General features: G+C 40.9%; 1 protein-coding gene across 5 annotated transcripts in view; it reads left to right on the top strand.

Annotated features, from left to right (window-relative positions):
- Positions 1-17,332, top strand: part of si:ch73-383l1.1 (receptor tyrosine-protein kinase erbB-4) — a 354,983-nt gene that overhangs the window by 288,169 nt on the left and 49,482 nt on the right. For 4 of the 5 annotated variants that reach the window (XM_019351950.2, XM_013276352.3, XM_019351947.2 and 1 more), the window contains exons 19-20: positions 514-612; positions 7,427-7,612. In XM_019351950.2, the coding sequence (XP_019207495.1) occupies positions 514-612; positions 7,427-7,612 (285 nt within the window). The remainder of the gene's footprint in view (positions 1-513; positions 613-7,426; positions 7,613-17,332) is intronic. The other variant, XM_019351949.2, reaches the window with a different exon arrangement.

The raw sequence follows: 17,332 nt of genomic DNA, 5'->3' as shown, positions 1-17,332 counted from the left end.
CGAGGGCGGCTCAAGGACCTGGAACGGAAGCTGCTCTTTGCTTGCCAAATTCGCTGCCCTTGGCAAAATTATTCATACCACCCCGAAAATCAGCAAAAACCATCAAATAAATACTGCACGTTCTACCGCTGGCTCCAAATTCCTCTGGATTCCTCTACTCCTCTGCCTGTTTTAAGGCATATTTTATTTAAATTAATCTGCATGCAATTTATGGCAATACAATCCCGCAGCAGTTTGCTTTTAGCAGAATTTAAGCCTCATAAAGTGAATGAAATTGTGATATTTGTCTTTTCTAATCGCTTTATCCAAAGGGTTTTAAACTTAGTTATGCACAAGCTAATTGTTGAAGGCCAACAGTATGTTTTGAAGACGGGGTTGGATTTATCAGAGCTGCAGGAGACAGTTAAACACAACAACCACCATTCAAAGTCAGTGCTGCAGTAGCTCTGTGTGTGAGTGTGTGCCAGGGGTTGTTTATTGGGTACATTTATGGTGATTGCTTGTATATTTCAGGGCATCTGGGTCCCAGAAGGTGAGACGGTGAAGATCCCCGTGGCTATTAAAATCCTCAATGAGACCACCGGTCCTAAAGCCAACGTGGAGTTCATGGACGTGAGTATTTATATCGCAACAATTTGTGTCTGTTTTCGGCCGTGTGTGTGTGTGTGTGTGTGTGTGTGTGTGTGTGTGTGTGTGTGTGTGTGTGTGTGTGTGTGCGTGCGCAAGCCGTAAAGCGTTGTCACAGAGACCGCCGGGCCTGTCGCTTTGTGGGATCGTGCATTCGGCGGTAAATTCTTACGAGAGCACCTTCTCAGTCGGAGCCTATAATAAAGTGAACTCCACCACGCTGTACAGCCAGCCATGTATGGAACAAGACTCTATTAAAGAACAGCACTAGTTTATGAGACATGGCTTTATAGCAATGCAGGAATGATGGAAGCGAGAGGAAGATGAGGAAGGGCAGGCAGTGGAATTTCCATTTTTTTCTTTCTTTCTTTTCACATACACAAGCTTTTGTGCAAAAAGGTGCCTCATCATTATATAATTGTGGATGCTGGATCATGAACCCTTTCATCTAGCTGTTCATTTATGTCTTTTTAAAAGCAAATATCACCATTGTTTTCAAATCCACATTTTCATTTGGGGGGATTTTTGGCTGTTCTTGATTTTATGTGGCACTGAAATAGAGTATTGTTGCATTCCAGGTTGCTGATTGGGTAAAACAGGTCAGCTTAATGTCTCATTATTGTACTTTATGCATGTGATGAACATGGTCTGTGTTTTGTTTCTTTCCTTTAATCCAGCCAGAATAAAGATAGATTATAATGAGAATGTAAATGAAATAGCTGTATGTGATGTGCAGATGTTGGAGAACAGCATAAAAAATAATGAAATTGAATTGTTAGCAAAACAATGTGGATAAAGGGTTATCAGTAGCAGGCAAAAAAAAGTTATTATGCCTCGCAGTTGTAATTATTAGTCTAGTAAAGTACCCCGTCTTTCAGTTTTAGGGTTTTAAAAAGTTTGTAAATACAAGCTCAGACCAAGCAGACATGCCATAAGTCACTGTGTTACTAATTTTAGTAGATAAGTAAAAGATAAGTAAAAATGCAGAATGAGTGTGAAAAACTAAGTCCACTCTCACTGCTTCCACATAAATTAAGAGGGTAGATAGCAGCCTGATGCAGATTACTAAATACTCTTGATTACCTGATCATCAGGAAGTGCGAGCACCTCTATAAAAGCAGAAGTTTTTTGTTAGTTTGAGTTATAAAGTCATTTCCAAACAATTTGAAGTCCGTCACTCTGCAGTGAGAAAGATAATTCACAGGCAGAAAACATTCAAGATAGTCGCCGATCTTCCCAGGAGTTGACATCTCTGCTAGTTCAGCCCAAGGTCAGATCGTGCAGTGTTCAGAGACACTGCAAAAAACCCAGTAGCTACATCTCAGACTCGACAGGCCTCAGTGGCACATGGCATTTGGTTGCTTAGAGAGGGAAGGGACGGCAGCAAAAGAGAGAGAGTGATGTCGATGGCAGATTTTAAAATTTAAGAGAGATTTGTGTGTTTGGAGTGTGTAGTTAGCGTGTTGTGTAGTTATGTTTTTTGCAGTGAGGTGACTACTGAATGTCAAAGATAAGATAAGCTAACATAAGATAAGATAAGATAAGATAAGCCTTTATTAGTCCCACACGTGGGAAATTTTTTGGTCATGGCAGAAAGTACAAGTTTAAGAGCAGTAAAAGAAAGGATGCTAGCCAAAAAGCCACCAAAGGCGGACACCAGTGTCTCTCCAGGGGGACAACTGCAGGAGTGATACACCCTGGAGGCGTCAGGGCAGTAATGTGCCGCTCTGTCTGGTGCTTGAAGTGACACAAATAATTTGTGTGGCATCTTATTGTGGCACCTGATTGGGAAAACACACCTGAGACATCGCCTGCATTTAATGTAAACAGTTGTACCTTTGCTCTTTGCTGCATTTGTACATAATCTTTTGAAATGTCCAATTTATGTTTGCATTTCAAGTTATGAAAATGCTTTGTTTAACATGTTTGTGGTTGTTACAGTAAAAACATCTAACTTTTTGCTTCTCAGATTTTGTGCTTTTTTGGTGATTTTAGGTCCATTGTGTTAATGTGTTAATACAGTATGAAAAATAACTGCAAAGTCAGACATGTGAGGTTGTGCTGAAAAGAATGATACCAAACAAGGCAAGGTAAACTGTTTCTAACGGTGAAATCAAAAGTAGTCAAAAAACAGCCATTTATAACCTTGAACCCAGTGGGTTAGTGCAGTTAAGCTAGAGGAAGTTTATTTAAAGAGTAGCGACACTCCCACTCACATGTGCACTTGGACACACAACCCAGAGGAAGGTGTCCACGCTGGATGAACGCTAATTGGACCGATATCATGCCGGAGTCTGGTATCCAGTTCTCATAGAGCATCCGTGATCCTTACACGTAGCATAGTGCTAACAACTGTGAGACAGATGGCTACACACAGTGATCAATACTAAGAATGTTAATGCAAAAATCAAACACTAAAATCAAACACTAAAATCATTATTCACAACCAGCTGACTACCAACCACAGTGCGAACCACTTTATTCTCTCTCCTGTCGCACACACAGCTGCGCTCCGTCCTCCATTTCCCCATTTCTGCGCACTTTTTAAAATCTGTGCATCTTTTCCCTCCCTCCTCTTCATCGTTCCCTCTCTTCCTCTTTCTCTGTGTCTCTCCCAGTGGGCGTCCCTGTCCATCCAGAGCCAATATGCTCTGTCTGCTGGCTTGTTAAACAGCAATCTAAAGGCAGGCTCACGCTTCGCCACTGAGAAACTGGCCACTGGAGTGCCAGTTCCAAACACTCTCTGAAAGTTCGCACACACACACACACATAACCAAACACGCTCTGTGCAACAAAAATAAGCCTCCCAGTGGGGTGAGGGAGGGAGAGGTGGGGTGGCCTTGCGTGCGAGAGATGCAGAGTGAATTGCTCGTGTTTGCAAATATGTGGATTTGACTCGATTATTTGACGTGTGAAATGCAAAGGCCCTAACAATACATTCATTTAATGCATCTGTTCCACTTTTGTAGCACTCGCGCACAGACACCCACACGCACTAGCACAGGCGCAAGTTTCACACGGCTCTGCCAGTCTATCACCTGGTGTTTGTGCAAGTGTGTGTGAGGGGGGCAAGTGAGCAAGGGAGCGAGATGGAAAAGGAGGGTCAGCCGGCAGTAATGGAGGTCGGTGCTCAGGGAGATGAGAGGGAAACCAAAACACACACACACACACACACACACACACACACACACACACACACACAGACAAATCGTCGTAACATTTGCCCGGAGAGTAGAAAGCAGGAGCAAGAGTTTAGCCTGCCACAGTTTACGACTCCCAGGTCTCTATTGAGATCACAGTCTGAGAATAAAAGTGCTCTTCCCCCTTTTTTTCCCTTCCTCTCTGGATCCCGAGGTGAGGCGTATTCCTGGTGCAGAGGTGGCTGATGGCGAGTGGTTGGGGGCAGAGGGGGAGCAGGTGGGTTTTATGAAGTGAAAAAGTAGTGGCACTACTTCGGTGCTGCAAGGCTCTGCTTAAATCAGGCCACTGATGGTGCCAAAAGCCTCACGACGGCCTATGGCCCCGCTGCTGTTTAGAATTAATCTACTCGCGCACCACCCACACTGCCACCACCTCTCTCCCTCTAAGCTCATTCTTTAGCATCTAAATTTAAAAAGGCACCTCATCTATCCATCGGCTGCCCCGGGGCCAAGCCTGGATATACACCTCCTCGACCGCTTGCCGTATGCAAAGACGGAGACAGAGAGAGTGTGCGTGTGTGCGTCCTTGAGGGCGTGAGTGTTTTCGAGAGCTGCCAAGAGAGTGTGTCTGCATGTCAGTGAGAGAGAGAGAGAGAGCCTGAGAGAGGCAATAGGAGACGAGAACGAGTGAAGTGAGTGTTTCTGAGCGATGGCACTGAAGTGCTGCTTCTGCTCAGCCGTAACGCGTATACGCGCCGGCCACAAGTATCGGTCCTCTCCATCATAACACTTCATCACCGGCACACATCCTTCTGCTCGCAGCGCCGCAATAACAATTACCCAACGTTGACTCCCAACTGTTCAGACCCCTGCGTCCATCTGCTGCAGAGAGAGACGGAGAGGGAGGACAGAAAATGTATTTACACGCCAAAATGACAACAAGAGCGAGAAATTCAGAAGCAGCTTCTGAAATCAGAGGCGCAGCAACTTTGTGTTAGACAGCAGCGTGGATTCTAAGCATGCACGTTTCACTGTGTTTTTTTTCCTTTTAATTGGAGCAACATTTAAGAACCTCTGTGTGTTGTGCATGCTAAAATATAGATTAAAAAGGCTGTGTTTGTGCAGCTTTGAAGAAGGGTTCTGCAGGGTTTTCTCTCACTATGAGTTTACTCAGGGCAGATGCTGTGCATGCAGATATAGTAATCATCTCACAAATATTAATGTATGCATCTAACTTCATTTCTATTAGGAATTCTTTGGTATACAGTACACTGTAGTGTTATCCAAGGGTAACAGGTTAATTGGTCATAGAAAAAAAAGGATAATAGAACATAATGCTGCTCAATAAACTAAATATTTATAATGTTGATTATTTTCCTACAAAAACCCAGAATAAAGGTTCCAAGATACTTTCAGCCCAGAGCATCAGATACTGATGTATTGTCAGATGTTATGACAACGTGTCCTTTGGCGTCAGTGCCTTAAAAAACTGGGTTTACAGAAATGTTGAAAGTCATCAAGACAGGAATGTCTTGATGACTTGACGACTTTAACTCTTTAAAGTCGTCAAGTTTTGTTTGTATGGGTTCCCATTATAGGCGGGAATCACCCGACACAAAACAATGTTATTGTGATTCTGAACATTTTGCAGTATCTTGAGTTAGAGTTAAAATTTGTCAATACTGGCTTTATTCAATGAGATCATCTCACCTCTGTTATTTTTGTGTTGTAAAATTGGGATTGTTAAGCACACTAAAACCTGCCATAAATGTTGACGTAACACAGTCAGTCTACAACCAGTCTGTGATTGGATGGGGTCAAGTTGTCAATTAAATGCAGTCTGTTTCTGATAATGCAGTGATTAACTGTGATAAATCGTGGAAAATCATTGAGATTCAATCAGACTGATAGCAACATGTTTGCAACCTGTCTGCTTTTATAAATCAGAAAGCAATTATTTGCAGACCCTTAACAATCTCTCTGATAGTGATTGCAGGCAGTCCAAGTCGGACTGCAACTGTTTGCAGAAAGGTTGCCTCCTATCAGGCAACCTGTGCAGTCGCCTTGAGATCAAAAGTGGTCACGAGTATGCAACACCCTCAAACTCTGGGCAGCTATTTAGTCACGTGTCACCAATGTTTCTTGCAAATGTCAGATTTTTGTCCTTTTTTTTTTTACTCGCCTTCCTGAGCCGTTAACTTGCTCTGAAGTACGAGGTAGCTTTGTCAGGCTAATTGTGTCCAGTGTGTGATGGTTTTCAGTTGAGCTGATTTAATATAAGGGCGCTCAGTTAATATTATATCAGGATGGCGGTGCATGAGATGAGTACTTTGTAATATTTTTATTTATGTAATAAAATATTGATATTTGGTGTGCCTCCCCACAATATCACTAGATAAATATCATGATGCTGTAGTGCACCAATCTCTAGTTCCTATGATATCAAATTTAAGTTGAAATAAACCTCAGTGTTTGCACAAATCTTACCACAAAGACTTCTGCGAGATAATGTGAATGTTAAGAGTGTGTGAAAACATGGCAGTTTCCTGGTTGATAAACTCGTCTCATTGCATCACCATCTTTCCAACATCTAAATATGAACTGTTTCCCTCTTTAATCAGCATCAGTATTTCCACAGCTCCCTGTGTGTCTCTTGATGATGCTAACTTTTTTCAAAATATCAGATTTTAGTGCCCTGGAAAGGACACTAACTGTTACTGTTGCTACACAAAAACAATTTCCCCTCATTAATTTCCTTCAGTTTCTTTTTTTTTTCCCATAAAAGGCTTGTGCTAATACCTAATAATGCTAATACCAATACTATCCCAATGGAAAAGAAGAAAGAATCAGGAGTTGAACAGCCAAACTTGACATACAGGTACACCTCAGCCACCTGAAGGCTCTTGTTTAATTATATGTATTATTAATGTATTATTACATTTTATGTCCATGTCAACATGTTGCCCTGCAACCAACCATTACAGGCTAAAGTCACCCATTTGTAGCTTTGTTTTTTTGCACCTACAACACCTGAAAAAAAGCAGCAGATCATTTTAATTTTTAATTTTATGTGTACTAAACCTGAATTATGCATGATATATTATGTTGTCATCACATTGCCTAGCAACCACCAAACATAGACTAATCAGACAATACTGCAGAGTGGGCAGGTACAGTAATAGCTTAGAGAAAGAAGCAGGAAGTTTCTCCATTGTTGTCCGTCATTTTTAATTGGTGGTTTTATAGAATGGTCATGACTTTGTGACGTATAGGAGGATGTTGGTCACAATTTCAAAAACTTTTTAACCAGGTCACAAACAGCCCAGTGAGGGTTGTGTTTCCAAATGCTAAATGAGCAAATTTTCAAGAACTAGATTTCAAATAAATTTTCACACATTGTCACCTTTTGAATCAGGTTCTTTTTTTCAGATTTCAGTGTGCCAACTAAAAATAACAAAAATATATATGCCTACAGTTTGATGATATTGAAATTACGCAAAAATGTCAAGGGGGAAGCTGCAAACTTAAAATTCTGTTCAGTGCGACACAAATATGGTGCAGAAAGCAAAGGAGCTCCAAAGTATCTGAAGTTTCTTGAACCCTGTAAGTCAGCAGTCTTCTTAGTCCATTTTTGTCCTCCTTCCCCCCCTCTCACCCAGGAGGCCCTGATCATGGCCAGCATGGAGCACCCCCACCTGGTGCGTCTCCTCGGTGTCTGCCTGAGCCCCACCATCCAGCTGGTCACCCAGCTCATGCCCCACGGCTGCCTCCTCGACTATGTGCACGAGCACAAGGACAACATTGGATCGCAGCTGCTGCTCAACTGGTGTGTCCAAATTGCAAAGGTAAGTGACTATAATCAGGTCGAAAGAGGACGGCGTCTGTTTGTGCTGTGGTGTTTGTGCATTACTGTACTGCTGGCAGGTGTGAGGGCGGTAATGGATTTTATGGATTTGTGTTCTTGTTGGACGAGTCTGCCTTTTTCTTTTCATCCCCAGCCAGAAATTTGACTGAAGGTGACATGGAGAGGCTTGCCAACTGCAGTGTCAAACCGAACGAGTGTGATTTTTTTTCTAAAATATGATCTCATTGCACTTTCCAAATTTGTATTTAAACAGCTTTCAAAACAATTTTGAGCTGCTATCACAAACACAAATGTCCCTAAGCTGCCTGACCTTTCAGTTGGATGCTTTACTTACTCGGGTTTCTGTTGTTGTTTTCCAGGCTTTGTGGAACTGTATAAACATCTACATTATGCAAACCCAGAGCAGTCATAAAAAAATCAAAAATCAAAAAAGCAGCTGCATGCATGCCATTTGAAAACCAATACAGATCGCCGCGGTGTGTTGCTGTTGAAATTCAGGTGTAAATCAGTTTTCACAGCCTTTTAAATGACACGATAGGTCACTGACGGTGAGCAAGACCGAGGCCTAGCTTGCCTTGGAGCTTGTCCTTGAAGCATTCGACATTATTCTTTCAGCGTCATAAGAAACATTTAAATTACAGACCCATCCTTTGCTGCACAAACAAAATCTGCACTCAGAATCGTTGAAACAGCAGTAAGGCTTGAAATACTGTGTGTGTGCTTTTGCTTACCCAATGAACATTTGTGTTTTGTTTGCAAATTAGGTTGATGCAGCAAGAGTGCTTGATAGTGTAACTGCCTGGTAAGATTTAACTTCTCTGAGTTATAACTCTGGGATGGCAGTGGGGTGCCTGGCTGCAATTACATGCTGTGCAGGCAGACATCTGCTGTGATACAGAGGCATCCCCCCATCGGTTTTGGAAGCGGTACATGCAAAAGAGGATCTGACAGAAGTCTGACTTACCGCTGATCACACTGATCGCAGTTAAGACAAGGAAACAACTTTTGACTTTAATGCTGTCAAAGTTTTGGATTCTGAGCGCTTCTGCCCGTCGAGGTTTAAGTCGAGCAAAGAGACAAAGGAACCAGCTCGACTGTGCCTCCAGGAAATGTTTTTGTAATTTAAAATTGGAGCTATTTCACTAGCTGGTTGGTCTGGATATCTATTAGAGGTTTTGGACAAAGTGAGCAACTTCATCGTATCTGTCCTAAACCAGTTGGGATGGTCCGAAAAACACAGCTTCATTTATGCCATTAATCCAACTTCAAAATTCTGTAGGAAGTGAGCAAGCTTTCTGATTCCATTTTGGCAGCTCCCCGTTTCCCCAAGGGGTCGCCACAGCGGGTAACTCTGCATATTTGATTTGGCAGATTTGTACACCTGTTACCCTTCCTGACGCAACCCCAAATATAAAATGTGTCAGAATCTGAAGTGGAAAAAGTCTCATGAAGCAAATAAGGGCGAAAAACGGGGGGATTTTAAATAATATCTCAATATAGTTGCAAAGTTTACATACTTCATTATGCTAACTCTTTAGATTACGATTATCACTGAAATTTCAAACGTATTTCAAATATAATACTCAGGAACATACCCAACAATTCATACCATTTTCTACTCCACAAGAGGAGAAAAATTCACAGTCTTTGTTTTTTGTAAAGATGAGAATAGTACATCAATTACATCACTGTTTTCTTGTTTTCTGATGTAACAGTGAATTGATATATGACAACTATGTCTTAAGATGCTCTTGCTGGTAGAATTTCTAAAAATCTTTTTTTTTTGTACTTATAGCTTTTTAATCTGAAAAATGTTCAACAAAAGGAATAGTGTATTCTGTTAACACTACTAATGTTACCAACAGGCAGCACTAATAATGTTTGCTGACTAGCTCCAATATTAATATTATCCTTTTATTATAAGCCATGGCCACTAGCTGCTACCTTTATAATAACTTAATAGATCAGCCAGTGTTGCTATCTGATAATTGCTAATAGTTTAATGGCTAACATTAGCATGTGCACCAGCTATGTCAACATTTATGATATAACTGTTTAATATTTTAATATTGAAATGGAAGATTTACTGACATCTAACATACCTCATAAGTCGTTTAGTTTTGACATCAGCTACTGTTCACGTGTTCAGCTGCTAGTGAGGGGCGGGGCTGTGCACCTGACGGTCTGCAACCGTGCTGTGTGAAGTTGTGTCAGTTGAAGGAGGTGAAGTTGACACTGTTCATATTGATAATGTTGCAAATGGGTATCTGATCCAATAATAATTCCTAGTATTGATTTTTGGACCCTGGTCTAGAAAAGGAGGAGCAACATTGGAACCCATTGGCTGGGGCCATTTATCAGACAAATATGACTTCTTGTCGCATTCACTGGTCATTGTTTGCAGTCTTGCCATGAATGAGGAGAAATTAACAACATCAAGAGGACATAATTAGCCATAGCCATAGCCTCTACTGTAAAAATAACTTAATAGATCGACTAATGTGGTTAGCAGGTAACTGCTAATTGTTAAACAGCTAATGTTAATGTGTGCACCGGCCAGGTTGACATTTAGGATAACTGTTTAGTACTTCAGTGCTGTTCAAACAGGACCTTTCCTGACCTTTTGTATTTCATCATAAAGTGTAGTTCAGTCTGTTGATATCAACTACTTTTCATGCATTCAGCTGCTAGAGAGGAGAGGGGCTGCTACCAACAGTGCTGTTTGAAGTTGTGTTTCAGCTGAAGGTGGCACTGTTCGTATCGATATTGTTGCAAATGAGTATCTAATCTGATGATAATTCTTAGTATGAAATAGTATTTGAGTAATGTTTTATTTTTATTTTTATTTTTTCTTTAGCCACGCTTCGCTAGATAAAGTACTAGCAATATGGGAACCCACCGGTTAGGGTCATCAGACAGACATGTAACATGCTTGTCATTGTCTACAGTCTGGGAATGAATGAGAAGAAGTTAAAAACATCAAACAGAGGACATCAGATAAGAACCTGTGGTTGTGAGTTAGCTTTGTAGCCAACGTGTTCATTTTTTTTGATATCCAATCACAGTTTTAACCCATATGCAGTCAAAGTTCAGTCAACTGTAGTTAGGTAAATACAATTTGGATTGCAAACTGAAACCAGATTCTGGTTCTTTGCCTACCATATAATATATTACGTTTATTATGCAGTGATCTGATTTTCAGATGTAGTGAGTGAGAGCCTGAATGGCTCTTCATCTGTTCCAGCAGGTCTTCTATCATTTTTGCTTATCATTACTTTGATGACTTGCTAATCTTTTATTGCATCTGCTGCTAAACTGATAAAGCTGTCAAACATGGACCTTACGGTACACAGGCAGTGCTGGTTTTTGTTCTCAAAAACTGGTTCTGTTTAAGTTTTCATCAAATAATGTACATGTGCACTCTAAAGCAATGTTTGTGTAGCAAATAAAACCACAGTAAGAAAGACCTACTGCACCAAACACTGTTCTTATACACATAGGCCCTGTTTTCAGCCATAAACACACTAAAACCACACTAATGTTAACATTAACATTAACCCCTGCAAACTGGTGTGATAGCATGAAAAAACTGTGCTCATAACTGTGTGCATGAAAAGCCATTCACAGAGTATTCTTCAGATAATTGCCTGTTTCTAAAGCACTTTTTTATCAGAATTGATTTGTATTGGCAAAGTATTCTCTTGTTTCATCACTCTGAGTCAGCGATGAGAGCTTCGGGTTCACAGGGTTAGTGGGAGGTGGGTTAGCGTGAGAGGGCTTAACCCTTTATTCTCCAATGATAGATGATTCCCAAGAGCCTGAGGAACAGGTTACTTAAGGAGGTACTTATTGCTGTAATTGGATTCGATTTCACCTGTGGTAGCAGGAGGGGAAATGTCAGGTTGTGGTAGTTTTGAAGGCAGTGAAGAGCAAGGGGAGATTATTCAAAACTGTCCTCTAACCTTCCTGTACTGTGGCATTCAACTGATTGTGACCAGTAGCAACAACAGCTGTTCAGTCTTGATGTAGGGTTGGGTTGAAGCTGCTCGTCTGATTGAAAATCGTATTCGGATAATTTGTTTTTATTGAGTGAATTAGTGAATTGGCATAGTGGAGGAACAGAGACACACTGTTCCTGTTAGCCCTAAACAGGCTTGTATTTCCCTTTATTGTTTCCATTATTATCAATAACTAGCAGCTATCAGCGTGCTGGCTGAATTGTCACCACCTGGGGCTTAATGACAGGCCATGGTTTGCAATGTTAAAATGACTCATCACTGAGAACTACATTTGCCGTGGCAGCATCTCAGTGTGTTGTTTGAAAGGCTTATTTTGTTTCCAAGGTAGAGTATCAACAAAAAAGAAAACATCTAACAAAGAGTAAAGAGTCTTGACTCAGGGGTGACTCTCAGAAGAGTTCTAATCGTCGAAAGCACTAGAACTTTTAACTTCGTCAGAGGATGTAGGGGACCTGTAGTCTTTATTTCCAGCTTCTTTTTCATTTAGCTTTGTGTGATTCCGAGTTTAAAATAATCTCTTTTAAGATAAGCATTTAGAAGAAAGACTTTATTAGTTGCAGCTTGCTACTTCCAGGGTTGACTCCCTTTTCTGTCCCTTCTGTTTCCTGTTCTTATTTGGCAGGAGTGGCTCTCGGTGTGGTCTTCTGTTTCAAGGTTCACAGTGTTGTGCGTTCAGAGATGCTCCTATGCAAACTTCGGTTGAAACAGTGTTGCCAATATCAGCTTGAAGCACATTTAATCAAAACCGAACACATCTTTCTACCAAGCTGCTTAATGAATTCAGCTTCCAATTTGACTTTTTAACAGCCTGATTAAAAAAAAGAAAAAGCTTAGTGCAGTCTAGAAATAAAAATCAAATAGCTTGTCAACCAGAGTGGCTGAAATGCCAGTATTTATAATCCAAGCTGCTAGCTGCATGGTTAATTGGCTGGTCCTTATATATAGTCCTTTTCTTCTGTTCCTGAGCACTCAAAGCAGTTTATAAAACATGTCACAGTCACCCAGTCACACAAGCACTTTTTTCTATGCTTAAGTGCTTTCTTTCAAACATTCACCCACCAATGGATGCAACTTGGGGTTCAGTATCTTGCCCAAGGATAACTGGCATGCATAATGGAGGAGTCAGGGGTCAAACCACCAACCTTCCAGTTAAAAGATGACCTACTCTACCTCCTGTATATGCCCACTACACCCAGGTATATTCAGAGTGACCCCATTATTTTCCCTTTTCAGTGTAGCTCTAACAAACTACATGGATTTGTAAGAAATGTGAAGAATATAGGTCCATATATTGATATCTGAATATTTTTTATTCGAGAAGTATCAGTACTGATCCCAGAAACTCATGTTTGATGTTCTCTAATTAAAAAGTACATATACAGGTACTTTTAAAAATCTGTGATTTTTAGGAAGTCTCACATGAGTGACTGTGAACATAGCTGTGTGTTTTTGGGGTTTTTTTTGTATGGGTAGGGAAAATTGATGTGTTGTGTTGGGTTTGAACCAGAAAGCTCATGCTGGAACACATTAAAAAAATGGTTGCCTTTCAAAGGTATAGTCACGTGTATGACCCGGTGTGGTATTCAGCCAATAGAAGAGAATCAATTTGACTTCTTATGAGCCCCACCCCCTTCTTACAGTTATGTGTTGCCAGGTACTGCAGGGAGCCCATTTAGCAGCATGGGTTTTCTAAGCCACACAAGCCCAGTGCACGGAGTTAAAAATGCTCACAGCGGGGGACCCAGGTAGCGCGGTTCTTTTGTGTTAAGTTAGCCTCTTGGATCCTCCTCACAGGTCCTCCATCACATAGCTCTAAGATATTTTTCAAGCCAGAAAAAGACTGAATTTCTCTGCGGTGTGCGTTTTTGCATCCCTGTCTATCTGGGCACGTGCTTGTGTGTGTTTGGGCATGTGAGCCGAATAAATAACTCAGAGCCCTCTTCTCTGAGTGATCTTGGCACTCTCAAGGTAATGACGAGGAACCTCTTCTTCAGAAAGAGCATCCTTCAGAAGGCGCACAATTTTCTAGCAAAGGGGAAAATAATTTCCCCTTGCTCTTCAGTTAGCTTTGAAAAAGGTGGGAGGAAAAGGTATATAAAAAACACAAAAAACAGAGAGTTCAAGAAACAGCTTACAAAAAGTCACTGGACATATGGCACCGGACCAAGCATCCACTGTGAACTGTTGCATATGCATTCATCAAACGCACACCATTGTATCATGAGTACTAGCAGTGATAGTCAGGTCTTTACAGAGAAACACTTTGACATTTTGTGAAAATACCTGCTTCAACTACTTGGTAAGAGCTGGACTGGATGACTGATAGCACTCATGTATGTCCGGTTGTCTTTCAGACACTGGCGAGAGCCTGTTGTTAGCCTTCAACTAAGCTCAACTACCAGTGGCGTCAACTTCACATTGAATGAACAGACATGAGTGTGTTACCGGCTTTCTCATCTAAACTGCGTACAAGCAGATTTCAGGAAAATGTCAAGCGATTATTTTTTTTTTTAGCTGAAGTACAACTGCCACAGTTATTTAATAACAAATTCAGAAACTTCAAGATTTGCTAAAATTATGTGCAGAAGTTTTACCAGTACACTCTACTTTATTATCAGTGGTGAAAGTATTAAATGCAACGTGCAGACCAAAAAAATGCAATTTAGTCTGATTGTAACAAGTTTGCAGTGCCGGTGGAGGACTTTAAGCAACTTGAGGAACCTTGTCATGATTTTTAGACATTTCTAGGAAAAATCAGTGGGCGAGCAATGATTACATTCAGTTATTTATTATTTATTATTATTATTATTATTACATAAATATTTGGGGTAGCCTGTCTTTAAGTGACCAAATTCCAAATGGCACCAATTGCATTCATTCTCTGACAGTTTTGCAAATAATTTCTGTCTACTTTATGAGTGCAGACAGATTGCCAATACATTGGAATCAGTCTGAGTCACTTTGCACTGATGGGCTTAACTCTTTTGCAACATGTCCCTTTGCCATAGGAGACTCAAAGCTGGCTGCCAACTGGTTGTATTCTGGTTATATTCCTATAAAAAGGAAGGTTGCCAAGCACCTGTATCATTTTACAGTTACATCACTACCCTGCACCAATTATGTTGCTATCTGTTGAGTAATTGCTGAATCTGCTTAAAATCTATGAGGTTCTGGCTGGACTATCTTAATGTGTATGAAGTGCAATTAAAGCAATACGAGAGCCTGAACGGCATTTCATAAATCTGCCTCTAAAAGTTAACAACACATCCCTGATACAAATTTAGCCACTGTCCCCTTCCCAAATGGGGAAGATTGTGTTAGTATTGCTTTAAAATGCTGTTTTCGGTGCTTTGTGGACAGGTGCACTTGGGTCAGGTGGTTTGCACCAGATGTTTCCCCTCAGAAGCATCTGGACAGAACTTCTAGAACTCATGGCGAGCGTGCTGTTGACCCAGTGTGCCTTGTTTTGCTTTTAGACTGACAGATGTTTTTTGGGGCTCTGGGTCGTAGCTGAATATTAAGTTTATCCTCACACATATGATGATCTTCCTGAAGGGGTTAACAGTTTGGACTTTGTGGGTCCTGCTCCTTAATTGTTTCATGCAGTCCTGCTTAAGAATTGTCCATAACATCCAGTGTAGTGTAGCTTTAAGGCCGTAAAAAACTAATTGGGAATTCTAAAGTACAACTACCTGAACAAGTACATTATTTTGAATAAAGTATAATTATAGTTTAGTTCCCAGAACAGTTATGGAGCTGTCTGTGCATGCTGCCAAAACCATGAAACCCTGGCACAGGAAGGCTGTTTTTCCTTTTTCACCATACTGTAACGTGGTGGCAACTTGCCAGTCCCCCCAGCACCGCTACCACAACAACTACACAAACACCCGCCGTATGTGGGCTCTGACCCGGGCAGGTGACTGCTGCGCCACAAATTGATTGGCCGAGGCCTGTCGCCAGGCAGTGACTCTTCATCACTGAGTGTTTTGGGCATTGAGATAATGGCCTCCATTAATCTAGAGCCACACTCAGGGCTGTTTCACTCCCACTGCCACACACACACACACACACACACACACACACACAATGACTGACGCTCACATGCACTTGCACACATAACCCACACAGAGGTCTCTTTAGATGTGTGGGAATAGCCTCTAAATTATAAGTCTCGATCTTCCCTTTCCTTTTTATGCTCTTTCCTTTATCTCTCTGCCGTTTTTCCTCACTCATCTGTTGTTTCTTTTCCTTGTTTTTTTCAGGACTTCCTCTTTATGTCCTTTCTTTCTTTTTTCTATTTTTATTACACTCATTCATTTTCCTCTTCTTTTCTTTTTGACACCCTTCTTCCTTTTCTCTTCACATTCTATATTTCCTTTTTTATTGTTTTGTTTTTTCATCATAACCCTGTCCTGTCTTTTCCTTTCATTTATCCTTCCCTTTCTTTGCTCCATTTCCATTTATTTCCTTCCTTTCTGCTTTTCTTTCCACTTCATTTCCTTTTCCTTCTTCTTTCTCTTTCATTTCCACAACATTTTCATTTTTCTTTTTATTTTGTTTCCATGTAATTGTCTCTTACTTCCGTTTTCTTTTCTTTCCTTTCATCTGTTTCACTTTTTTCTTAACTAATTCTTTTCTTGCTGTATCCTTTTTACACATCTTCTCATTCTTCCTTCCGACTTAATTTTGACATTTTCTTTTCTTATTGTTTCTTGCTTGTTTTCTATATTTCTGTATTTTCCTGTTCTGTTTTATGCCATTCTTTTTACAGTACGTTGGTCAATCTTCTTTTTAAATTTTAAATTCCTTCGTTCATTCTCTTGTTACCCCCCACATCTCCTGTCTTTCCTCATTTCTGCCTATGTTATCATTTGTTTTCTTATTTTGTGTGTTCCTGTGTCTCTATATCATGTCCTACATTTCCCACTCCAGCCCCTCAGATCCTTAGACGACCCCCCGTGCTCGTATTTACACGTGTCCTCCTATCTGTTTCTGCATCTCCTCTTTATCGCTCACTCCGTGAATCTCTCTCCTCCCTCTTTTTCCCACTCCCTCTCACACTCATATTAGGAGCATTTTTTTTTCATTAGGTTTTGGATTATTAATGGAATAATTAGTAATGGGATGTATTTTAATGAACAAATCAATCACTGAATTAAATATGGGTTTGAAACTGAGTGTATGTGGGGCTACAGTAGTCTTTTAATTTGGCTCCCCTCTCCCCTTTCCCTCTCTGTCTTCCATTCACGGTCTCTCTCCTCAGGCTCGGTATAATGAAAGCAGAATACATTCAGCGAGTAGCTGTCCTGCCACTGAAATGATTGGCTTTGGCAGGGAAGCTCTGGCTGGACAACGGTCTCCACTGGGGGTTTTTTTGTATCTAGGCCACTGTCAGTGAGTGAACAGTGAGACAGTGGCGTCATTTGTATTTGTAACAGTGCATGTGACGCCCTGCAGGAACACCTTGCAGTCAGATTTTGGACTCTGCTGTCACTGTGGCCATGCTAACACTGACCTCGTAGGATTTCTGCACACTGTTAAAATATGCAAGAATGTGTGTGTGTGTGTGTGTGTGTGTGTGTGTGTGTGTGTGTGTGTGTGTGTGTGTGTGTGTGTGTGTGGGCACAAGCAATGACACAAACCCCTTCACACACACACACCAACAAACTGTAAAATAAGGC

Source organism: Oreochromis niloticus, linkage group LG23, assembly GCF_001858045.2.
Source record: "Oreochromis niloticus isolate F11D_XX linkage group LG23, O_niloticus_UMD_NMBU, whole genome shotgun sequence".
Classification (NCBI taxonomy): Eukaryota; Metazoa; Chordata; class Actinopteri; order Cichliformes; family Cichlidae; genus Oreochromis; species Oreochromis niloticus.
Note: the sequence above shows the minus strand (reverse complement) of the source record. Positions and strands in the feature narration are given on the sequence as shown.